At 44.9% G+C, this 12335-nt stretch overlaps 1 protein-coding gene across 4 annotated transcripts in view; it reads left to right on the forward strand.

Moving 5' to 3' along the window:
- Window positions 1-12335, forward strand: part of rapgef2 (Rap guanine nucleotide exchange factor (GEF) 2) — an 83260-nt gene that overhangs the window by 51451 nt on the left and 19474 nt on the right. For all 4 annotated transcript variants that reach the window (XM_026999348.2, XM_026999347.2, XM_026999346.2 and 1 more), the window contains one exon: window positions 10881-11012. In XM_026999348.2, coding sequence (XP_026855149.1) covers window positions 10881-11012 — 132 coding nt within the window. The remainder of the gene's footprint in view (window positions 1-10880; window positions 11013-12335) is intronic.

Here is a 12335-nt window from a genome sequence, read left to right on the forward strand (position 1 = left end):
CATATATGCAGCAAATACTAATGCATTTAAATGGCCCTGACCTACTTTTGGTTAAAAGGCATCTCTCACGCATGCTGTGTTTGTCTGACCTCTTAAACTATGCTCAAAACAGGGTCGGATATCACCAAGCCATTGTTCATTTGGACTAACTTCCGTCTCTTCCTTTAAGGAGTGGCACTCCACTCCCTTGCTCTGAGAGGAAATCCTCTCTCCACGCGTTTGCGCTTTGACGGGATGTCCGCAGGGGTGGGGGAATGCCTGCGGACGCGGTGACCTCCTGCAGGTGGTCTGGGAAATCAGCCACTTTGATAAGCGTGCCGTGAGACTCCGTGCTAGCTTTATGCCCATTAGCCTTAGCTTCCTAGCCTTAAGATAGCATTATGCTGTAGAGACTTGCTGGCCTTCCAGCTTAGACCGTAGCTTCCTATGTAATAGGAAGCACACCTTCTGTTTGTGGTACACTGAAAAACATCCAGCACAGGCATGACTTCATAAACATAAATAAGCTGAGCTCTCCTGGCTAACGTGCTAGCAGGCAGTTGTATACATTGCACTGATATAGAGAGAGTTCTGACCTCCTGTTTGTTGACTATTTGGCAAGTAGATCCACTTTGGCACTGATGTGTTAAGGCACTGGGCACTTCATTGCCATGCCCACCATGTCATGTGACAAGGATGTCATCTAGTTCATCATTCTGCTTGCTAATTAATTATGCTGAGAGAGTTGTTTACAAGTTCTCAGTATGCAGATGAGTTCAGGAAGCAGACGCTTTTGGCGTCCTTATTGCGAATGGGCAGGTTAATCAGTTTGTTTTGTACCAACTTCAGTTAATTAATCCTCAGTGGAGTTTGTTTATGCCATGAGAATGGTTTCAATCTAAGGGCTTTTAATTCAGTTGCTCCCATGTGCAGTAATTCACAGCATGTTTTTTGTAATGGGAACATTTGGCCAGTCTAGAATCCATTCTCAGGCAGACTTTTAGATTAAAAAAAAAAAGAAAAAGTTATGACTAATCACAATTTAAAGGTGAAGCGGTTATTGATCTTGCAGGTAGAAGAGATGTTAGGTGTAGAACTGAGCAGAGTGATCAGGAAGAGCTTGTGCTCTTACTCTTTTTGTTTGGGGAGGTATGCTTCTCTCTCTCTCTCTCTCTCTCTCTCTCTCTTTCACCACCTCCCCCCTTCTTTTTCTCTCTCTCCCTGTCTCCCTCTCTCTACATGTCTGATGTGGTGGGTGGGGTGTGTGTGTGTGAGAGAGAGGCCAAGCCAGTCCTTCTCTCTGGGGTTGATTGACTTAATATTAGGAATGTATCTTTTTTAAACCTCGAGCCATTAACGCAAAAGCGTTTCCTTTTCTATGTTATAGAGATCTGGAGCTTTTATGTTTACTCTTCTTGTGACCCTCTCTCAGTACATTGTACATATGCGTCTGCATGCATGCATGAGTGTGTGTGCTCGTTTGTGTCTTCTTGTCATCTCAGCGATAATAATGAGCTTTGATGGCCCTTATGCTATGCTTCGGAGGCCAAATATAGTCATGTGATCCATCAAAGCCCACACAGTCATAAAATCAGTGAACAACTAACAGCCCATAGCCGCCATCACTTATTAAATTAATCTTTATGACCCCCATCAGGCAAGGAGACCTAGAAATACCAGAATGCCTTGTAAAATAAATCAGCAGTAATGTGTGGAATAGTAAAGCAAAAGCAATTGTTATTCATTTTAAGGGTTTCCATCAGTTGCTATGGCCTACAACACTAACCAGCATGACTCAACAAGCTCCCAGCTATTCAGCAGCCCAAGAGCTCATAGGTGTGCAGTCCTTTCTCTGCGCTGTTGTATCTCCTTTCAGTTTAAATCACTGGGCTCCTCCACTGCCCTGCAGACAGCCATGGTTGGGATGAGCCTAACCATAACAGCCTCAATTGTTCCTTAACAGCCTTCTGGGTAACAGCAAGCTGTCCCTAGACTCGACCCCGTTGCCACGGTGACGCAATGATTGCTTCACCCCCACCTTTTCTGACAGTGGTTGCCTGAGTGACAGCCCTCGCCAGCACCTGAGCTTATTTTGTCGAGCATTACATCATTGGGATGATGTCATCATGTAGTAGTGTGGTCCCAGCATGGTGCTGGAAGCATGCCAGAATTGCCCCCCTTAATGTCAACATGTCTGTTAACTCTTGGCACCTCTGTAGGCAAGGCGTACACACACACACACACACACACACACACACACACACACACACACACACACACACACACACACACACACACACTCCATGTTTGTGCAGGAGACATAAGCAGGGCACTTACAGTCCCATATACAGACCATGACCGTATTGTGGGATTTGGTTAAGCTGCTGTCATGCTTCTTACTAGCAACCTGGAAATAACTGCATAGCCTTTGATTATCCTAAATCAGAATATGCTTACTTTTGCTACTGTACTATATTTTGATTCTTCTTTATTCGGCTTATTGTTTAGTCCCTTTTTATGCATAGCTACAAGCAGCAAGGCGATTAGTTCTTAGAATATATTTAAGTGCTATGTCTGTCCTGTAGCAGGTTTGCCCACGGCAACTAGTCATGTGAAGTGATGGTTATTGCACATCCACTAGATGCTTCCATTAGTGAGGCATGACCAGTGTGCAGAGTCCTTCAGTAATGTTTACACTGCACATTTATTTTGGGTCTTGTCATTTGCTCATAAAAAGATTTCGGGCATCTTTGGTGGCCTTGTCACAGAGAATAAACTCTACTTTCCCTGCCGTGTAAAACCATCTTTGATCGATTACTCTCCTTTCCGCCGTGGACCCGAGATTCCACGTCCGCCGTGGCAGTCAGGCCATGGGAATTGTTCACCTGTCATGCACCAGTATTCTCTCTTCCTTTGTTATTTAAAAGCTCATTATTATTATTATATTGGATGTCATGCCAGGGCCAAGTCTACACATCAAGGCCCTTTCCTCAATCTTAAAACAAGAGCCTCTCAAGGGGATACATGTGCTTGAGAGAGAGAGAGATACTGTGTGTGTGTGTGTGTGTGTGTGTGTGTGTGTGTGTGTGTGTGTGTGTGTGTACACATGCATGCTTGGACACATATGTGCATTGTAATAAAAAGGACAAGTGAAGCACAGATCACTGGACAAATTTGAATATCTGTGTATCTTGATTGAATGCTGTTTTTGGAGAATAAATGAGGAAGCCAGTGACAGACGGGGAGAGGGCGAGAGAGTGAGCAGTCGAGCGTGTTAGAGGGGGTGGGGGTTGGGGAGGAAGGGGGTGGGGGTGGACTCACTTTCGTCATGAGAGTATTGGAGGGTCATGAGTGGGTGGGACCGCAGGCAGTAACTTGCATGCAGGGGAGGCGATTGTGTATGTATACGAGCGCTTACCTGGGTGTGTTTCGGGAGGAGGTTTGGTATCGTTGCCATAGTAACTGTTTGACATTGCCCAAAAGCGTGAGAGCTCTGTATGTGCTGCGTCTGTAGTCCCTGGTTGTCTTTCAGTGGTTCTTTCTGTCGCAGCATCTCTGTCTTGCTCTCTGGCGCTCTCTCACTTGCACACACTCTCCCTCTAGTCCGACCAGGAAATGGCTCTTCTCTGCGGTTGCCATGCCAACTGCCTGCAGCCCTGGTGGTGTGTGGTGGGAAGCGTGATAATGACATTACTCTCGCAGGGCTAACCGTACTCATCCATTCCTCTTTCTGTCTTTCTCTCTTCTCAAATTCTCTCTTTCATATTCCCTGTCTCTCTGTTCTCCTCCTTTCTCTCGTCTTCTCTGTTCCTGTCTTCACTTTGCTATTTATTCCTTCTTTCTCACCCTCTCATTTTCTCTGTCATGCATCTGTTCAGCCTCTCTCTCTTGCTCATCTTTGCGTGTGTGTGTGTGTGTGTGTGTGTGTGTGTGTGTGTGTGTGTGTGTGCATTATGGGAATGGGGGAGGCTTCTGAATAGGAACCTCCTCCTTTTTGCCCCTTACTCTCTCAGTGAGAGTAGACACTGGTGCCTGCTGTTCAACAGTCTCACACACACACACACACACACACACACACACACACACACACACACACACACACACACACACACACACACACACAGGCAAGCGCACATACACACACTCGTTCACTCGCTTGCTCACTCATCATCTTGCTTTGGTCACAAATGAAACAGGAGTGTTTTACAAAGACTAGCTGCATGGTAGATGCTGGCTCCCAGCTCACCACTTAATGTAATGGTGCGTAAAGCGTTTGTAACGTGTGTGTGTGTGTGTGTGTGTGTGTGTGTGAGTGTGTGTGAGAGAGAGAGAGAGAGAGATGAAAGCATGTGTAAGCTAGGGAAAGAGAGGAGGGGAAAAAAGACAGTTTGGGGTGGGAGCTTGTGTGTGGAAAGCACTGTCAGCCATTTTTGTTTTTTTAAATTTTTCCCCTCCTCTTTTTGCTTTTTTTCACCTCTCTGCTAAGTCATGTGCTGATTGGTTGAAGAGATTTACCTAATTACCTAGAGTGCAGTGGACTCTCCGCTGCACACCCGTGCCTGGATATTTCACCTCCTCGCGTCACTCCACCTCTCCTTTTGATTTTACCTATTTCCTTCCTTTTTTCATCCCCCCCCCCCCCCCCGAACGGCGATTCCGTCACCTAGACGGATGCTGTGTGCGTACACTGGGAGTGAGGGAGAGGGAAAGCGCTAGCCGTGAGGCAAGACCGCACCGCACTGAGAGCCTGAAGTGGGAGCGTCGCCAGAGCGCAGCTGTCCTCTACCCCCACCCCCTTCAGAACGGTCTCCTCTTCTCCCTCGTGCGGGCGGACGGGAGAGGGTGCTGGGGGAGCTGTCGCGGCGGACGGCTGTTGAGGCGAGGCAGAGCTTAGCAATCAGCAAGAGCGAGCAGGATGCTAACGTTCCACCCCTCGTCTGCGCCTCCATTATGAAGCCTTTAGGGAGCGTCGGTGACCATGGAAGCTGCAGCCAGCCCGATAAAAGCCCCGTGAGTATCGCCCCTCGGCCTGGCGCTAGCACGAGGCCACGCACAGCTGATCAGGTTATCCCCCTTTACTGACAGAGGGATGGAAGGGTGGATGCGTAGACGGAGAGGGGGATAGATGAGTGGAACAGATGAAGGGATGGATGATTGCATTAATATGATTTTTATTTCCTACCGTTGAATGAGCGGTCTGTGTGTCTGGCCCTGAGACCTGGTGGTCATGTAGGTGTAGGTGCGTGTGTTCGCGTGTTTGTGTGTGTGTGTGTGTGTGTGTGTGTGTACATGTAAATATGTTTTGTGTATGTCTACACATAAGCATGTATCATGTGGTTGGTGTATGATGGCTGTTGTGTGAAGGTCGAAATTGAACATGTGAATATGAGTATCATTTGATACTGTATTCATGAGTGGGTGTTAATGTGTGTGGTATTATTTGACACAGGAGTGTGTGTGTTACATTTCGCAAAATCCATTTTACAACACCCCTTGACTGACGATCCTGTTCATCCATCAATTGTGTAATGTGTCATTGTGTGTAATTGTGTTCTCTCTGTACCACACACAAACACATACAGTCAAATACATGGATGTGCTAGTCATTATGGGCAGCAGTCTTTTGGCTTCATAATTTTTTAATACTTGACAGTGTGGAAACTGTGTGTGTGTGTGTGTGTGTGGGGTTGTGTGTTAGTGTACAAAGCTCAGTGTTGCTGGTGATTGAACAGCTTTATTGTTGAGCTGAGCATTGGGGGTGTGTTTGGCAATGAGGCATTGTACGATTTTGTTGAGCTATTATTTCTTATCTGAATATAGCTGGTGTGTATCTAGACATGTGTGTGTGTGTGTGTGTGTGTGTGTGTACTGACTGGTTGGTGTTTCTCCACAGCTAGCATCGATAAGCAATAAGTGACTGACCGCTGGGTAGAATTAGGAGCACTTTGAGCTGTAAATGAATTGATCTGCTGTCAGCCATGATGGTGAAGGTGTTTTGTTTGGCCTTGTCTTTTCCTTGAAGTGCGCTTGTGTGTGTGTGCGTGTGTGTGTGCGTGTGTGTGCGTGCGTGTGTGTGTGCGTGCGTGTGTGTGTGTGTGTGCGCGCGCGTGTGTGTGGCTGTGCGTGCATTCATGAGTCCATGTGTGAATGTGATTGTAGTTCATTTCCGCAGATGCCACATGACATTCTCTCCTAAGTCTCTTAAGATGTCATGTATCGTGATGTCAGTTTGGCCCAGAATTCTCATATGGGTGAAGCTTTACATATTGAACAAGATGAGCATTCTGCAGGCATGTTGGATAATCCATTTTCTGGTGTGTTGTCATGGAGAAAAACCGTGTGCCAAGTTGTGGAGTTAATGCCACTGGCACTGCGAGGCTCGTCGAGGTCCTCCGTTTGTGGAGGTCCTCTGTACAGCTTTGCTCACCTCTCTGCAAACCACAGGACTCTCATCACCGATCGCCAACTTCATCTTGCCACATGCTGATCACTGTAATGGGAGATATGGGCTCCAAATGACAGTATACCTGGTGGCAAAACTGCAAGAAGTGTGCACATTTCAGGTTTAAGCGTAATTAGCTGAGTTTTCCATATCAAAGAAATGTGTGGACCAACTGCAGGTGTAGATGTGTCATTACACTGCAGTCAGCGTAGACATTATGGAAGAAGAATGAAGAAAAAAGACCTCACAAAGACATTTAGAAAGTTCTAGTCCTTAATTAGGAAGCATGATCTAAAGCAAGGAAATTTGTACATTGATTTATGAAACTCAACACCCGTTTCAAATTGCTCGGGGTTGGATAATTGCTTGAGTTAGATCATTGCTTGAATTAGATTTCTAGTATATTTTTGTCATCTTGAATATGCCAGCACTTTTACAGTTGTGCACTGGAGCACATGTTGTATGTCTGTTGTATTCTGTATTTATATTGTTCAGTAATACAGTATTCTCAGTCAGTGGGAAACAGCTCAGGTTCAAAACATCCCGTTGATTTAATTAATTATTTCTACCTGCTGGTTTGAGATAATTAGCAATTCCAGGAACAACATTCTGAGGAGGACTTTTGCTTTCGGAACTCTTGTGAACTATTGCAAATTATGGTGAACTATTATAAACTTCAGTGAACTATTGTAAACTACGGTGAACTATCCTACATCTTGTCTCAGGACAGGACTCCCATGCTGACTGTTGACATTGTCACTGAACCAAGGAGTAGCTGGTTGGTAATTTGGATTTTGTAAACATGTTTGTGTATTTTTATGTTGGATTGTGTGTTTGTGTTTATGGGATTGTGTTTATGGGATTGTGTGTGTGTGTGTGTGTGTGTGTGTGTGTGTGTGAAAAAAGAGAATATGTGCCCTGTTTAATCTGACTCCCGACTGAAGCACTTTAATCTTTTGATCCTCTTGGCTCAGGAAAGCGAGAGGCCCCTGGTGCGCTACTAAGCCTTATGGGATAGCGCTGCAGCCTCTGGTCCTCCAGTGTCAGCCTTTTTCTGTAATGACACACCTCTCACACTCACATTCGCTTACACTCACACACTCCCCACCACCACCATCACACACCAGATCTCTTACCCAGATAGTAAAGGCAGATGTTTTAGTGAGTAACAGGGCTGTTGTCCAGTAATGTAGGTCATTGGGACTACAGTGGAATTTTGGGAAACTCAGCATATGAGCCATGCATGTTTAACCATCAGCACATTATTTATTACCCATCACGAGTCTAGGTGTGGCTTAAAGGGAGACTTTGCTGAACACATTTAGGTTACCCCAATTCCTAACTCTTCAGATACTCCGTGTGTGTCCCCAATGGCTCCCTCACATATTCTGCTTCTGGTGGCCAGTGTAATATTGGACCAAACGCCCCTTGGGTTAATTGACTCAAGCCTGACCTAAATTGTGTTGCAGCAGAATTAAGTCTTTGTTATGTGTGATGTGCGCATGAACAGGCATGGAAAGGGCACCTGAAGGACAAAACGTGGACCCCTGGGTGGTTTAGGAAGGCTGGCGCAATATCGCTATTGACATGCATGCATTGACTGTTACCCACATCCCAACAGTCACTCCAATTAAAACATATCAAAAGTCAAACTGCACCCAATGAACAGCTCTCAGGTGGATATCAGACACCTCTCATGGTGGATACATTATGGTAAACTTACTCCTGAGCAGCGTCCTTAAACATGTCCTGTTTGTAGTGGTCCAGTGGTGCAGTATATCCTTAGGGGAGCACAGGCCACCTTCACATCATTCTTGTAAATAGACCTGCAGCTGCCCTACTTAACTGTAAATAATATTGATAAGAATAATTAATGCAAATAGAATGAAATGTGCAGACATGTTTGTTTATATGAAGTGTTTGGAGTATATGCAGTGAAGAATTGTTTTAAGGGACATGGGGGTTCTGATGCCATTCTGTCGATGGTGAAGGCTGTTTTAAGGGCCACCTGCTGTGCTTAAGGGCTTCTGCAGAATGAAATCTGATTGGTGCTTTCATATAGTGTAGCATTAGATAGACATTGTGTGTCCTAATGTGGCACATCAATAATAGGCCGTTGTCTGTGATTAGTAATATAGCATGATGAGAGTACAAAGTAGGTGCTGGAGCATTCTGGGAAGAGAAAGCAATTTCAGGGTGTAGGGAATGAAGCCAGTTGTTGTGAATCCTGATTTTGAGAGCTGTAATCAGTTCCTGAGAATCACCGGCCTCTTCCTCTCCCGCTGCCTGGGTGAATGTGAGACAGGAAGTCTCTGCTCTCCCTCTCTCACTTCAGTCTGATGGGGCACGCTGATGGCATATGGCAAAGAAGGCATCTTAAGAAAAGTGTGACTTTGGCATTTTCCCCATTTACTTTCTCATTTGTGGCATTGAAGGAGCCATCAGTAACGTAATTAAAACAGCGCTAACAACGCTTCTTGGTGCAAATGAAATTCCTCCAGGAAAGAGATGTGAACTCCACATGCATATCAGTACATCCACAAACAAAGAGACACCTTTTCTGAACCCCCCCACCCCCAGGCTCATCTGCAGAGCTTTGCTGCTGCCGCCGCGTGACATTGGCAGCCCAGACATGTGAGACGCGTGAGCGCGCTTACATCCTTAGCTGGAGAATCTCAGGAATGTAGTAGCCCAGATCTGGTGGTTTATAAAAACCTTGAGGCATCGAAGAACATGAGGGAGTGAGTAGTGACCAATTAATCTGCACTGATAAATGTACAGGATCAGCAATCTTCTGAGAACATTGGCCAAATATTAAAGCTTTTCTGTGTGTGTAATAAGAACCTTATATACATAGGGAAGCTTCCTTTAATCTGTAACCTGTGCAGTATACAGTGAAAAGGACTTACGGAGCAGTGGTGCTCCACAAAGGTCACACAGCAGACAGTATCCTGACGATACTTTTTTTTTTCTCTTGACTGATGGTTGCTCTTTAGGTCCAGCTCCACTGTGCTGCTTAAGGTTGTTTTTTTTTAACATCCCATTGCACGGCTAGAGTCCGGAGAATGCTTTCTCTCTGGGCTTCTCTCCGGACTTCTCAGCTGTCTCCCTGAAGAAGTGGCTGCACTTCCGGCCCATAAATGAGTGTGGAAATTAGGTCAGCTGCATTTTATATGAAGGTTATATGCAGCTGACTGAAAGCATCCAGTACCCCCCCCAAAAATAAAGTTTTTTTTTTTCACAAATACTAGTAATCAGCAATGAAGTTGGTAAATGTCACGTGTGTATGTGTGTGTGTGTGTGTGTGTGTGTGTGTGTGTGGTGAGTGTGGTGAGTGTGCGTCCATTTTCAAAGATGAAATTGGGTTTGAGGCTCTTATCTGAGCTCTGTTGTCAAAGTCCTTCATGTTGAGAAGCTGTAGCCCCCTACACACATGCATTGCTCTCTTCTGCTGCAAATGCCCACTCGCTTTTTACACTGAGCTGCAAAGAACTTGCAAGAAGGAGCGAGGCAGAAGCAGCAGTGTGCACATCTTCTAATAATCAACGCCTTCCCTTTAAATGACATACACAAGCACCAGAAGTGCAGTTATTTTAAACCACATGTAAAGATACTCTAAAATTGAGTTGGGAGGGGAAAAAAGCAGGTGCTTATTTCCATCTTTGCAGAAATTTCAGGCCATCAGTTTAAAGGAATACACCAGCATTAAACCCCAAAGTTTTATTCAGCATCCCCATTAGTGTTTTACCAAATGGTTTGTTTTAGAGTTACCGATGATGCAAAAATGAAGCACTGTGCAAGGTAAAGGAGTAAGTAATTTGTTGGTCCTGTCTAACTAACACTAACACCAATCAATTGACAAAAACATCCTAAAACCAACTGCTCTGAATGCTGAATCAAATATGTTTTGTGGTTTAATCCTGGAGTGTTCCATTAAAGCAGCATTTACTGGACATGCTCCACATGCATCTCTGTGAAGGCAAAAAACCTGCGGTGTCATCCTCCCTGATTCCTACATGCATAAGGATCCAAAATCCTTCACAGCATTTTCAGGCAGCCGTGTTGGCTGAGGAGCGCACACCGTCCTGACCTGTGAGAGTGAGATCTTTTTCTGAGGGGAGATCTTAGCATTCCCATCGTTGGATCTAACAACTACAGAGAGCGGAAGTTTTATTTATGGATTGTTTATATAAAGCATTCAGGACACATACTAACCCTGGCTGTAGTTATCAGCTAAAGGGACCAAGTTGCTCCGCTGGTCATTTTGCATGCTGTAAAGTTTTGCTTTGTGGTTAAGTGTGGCCTTAAATACATGTAATACAATGCTCAACTGAGCAATCTTTTTTCTCAATAAGAGAGAGAGAAAAGTCTTCCCAATATGAGCTTTGTTGTGTGGTTCGATATTTCATGCCACTTCTGGTAACAAAATAAACAATATGAACCCTCTCCATCTGTCCAGCTTCCAGCGGACTTCAGCCGGCTGCATCTGGCTGACGGGATCCATCCCCAGGTGACCCACGTCTCCTCCAGTCTCTCAGGATGTAGCATTACCAGCGACTCCGGGAGCAGCAGCCTGTCCGACATCTATCAGGTAACACTCACCTACGCACACCTGTTCTTTAAGCTGTCCAGTTATAGTTTTATGATGAAAACATATTGCTTTTCCTTAAAGATATTTGTATAGCTGCAGGGTAGAACTCAATGTGTGTTATGTAATCCTTGCTTTTTAAAGAGGAGCACATACAATTAATGTGTATTGATTTTTCGCTGTCAATATTTGTCATTCAGATATTTTGCCTTGACCTATATTACCTAGAATTCCCCTGATATGTTATTGAACCAATAAGCTTTATGAACTGTCACCTATGCAACTGTTTCTGTGTGTCTCCTCTAACTTATTAATTGTGTTTGTGTAAGGGTTTGCTTTGCTGTTTAATTGATTTTCCTGAGTACATTTGTAATGTGGCCACAGATTAGAGGTGGGGTGGTGAACTGTAGTATGCAGAGTGTAAGTGTATCTGAACCGTGTGTGCGTGTGTGTGCGCGCACACTTATGCATGTGTGTACTGGTCTGTCTTTAATTTTTGATGGGGGTATATATGTGTGTGTGTGTCTGTCTGTCTGTCGGGGGGTGGGCAGTGTCCACTCTGTGATCCTGGCCTGATGGCCATCTGTTAATGTCTCATTACCAGCTGTTTTGTGTCCTAGGGAAAGGAGATTATATCCCATCTCCTCACTCCTCAGCCAGCTATTAGCAGGATTCAGTCGCTTATCTTAACGGAGAATTTACATTGCAGACCACTGTCATACAAAACAGTGTCAAACAAATTCAATCCAAGCACTAAATTTAAACATCCCACAATGCAGAAATGACAAAAAAATATCCAAAAATTAGTAGTTCATGTACAGTGCTGACTCACAGGAATCCGGGATGTTAAAAAATTCACTGTTGCACTTCTGAATCCATCTGCCCTCATGTGTGTATTCATCATTGTGCTTTGCTGCATTTACTCCTTGTAACCAACTGGGTTAATTGTTGTTGCTATCCCACAGTGCTATGGGGCCCCATTGTTTGACCCCATACCTCCTTCCCGGTGAAAATGGCCCACATCCTCGCTAAAGCTGGCAACATTGCTGCCTTTATAATTTTTTTCCCCCTTTGCATTTGAATAAATAATGACGCAGGTTCTTCAGAGAGGTTTGAAAGCATTGATCCAAGAATAGCCTCACTGAAATATTAATGCCTGCCTTCACAATCATTCAAGCTGCCCAAACAGTGCAAAGGATCACACTCAGTGCACCCTGGCCTGAAAAATAGATGGGACCCTTCATCGGTGGGGGGCAGGGGTGGGTTAGTATTTACAGCGGTTGCTCTGCGTGTCATCCCTGATTAGCTCTTAATGGCTTTCAAGCA

Source organism: Electrophorus electricus, chromosome 12 (genome assembly GCF_013358815.1).
Source record: "Electrophorus electricus isolate fEleEle1 chromosome 12, fEleEle1.pri, whole genome shotgun sequence".
Lineage (NCBI taxonomy): Eukaryota > Metazoa > Chordata > Actinopteri > Gymnotiformes > Gymnotidae > Electrophorus > Electrophorus electricus.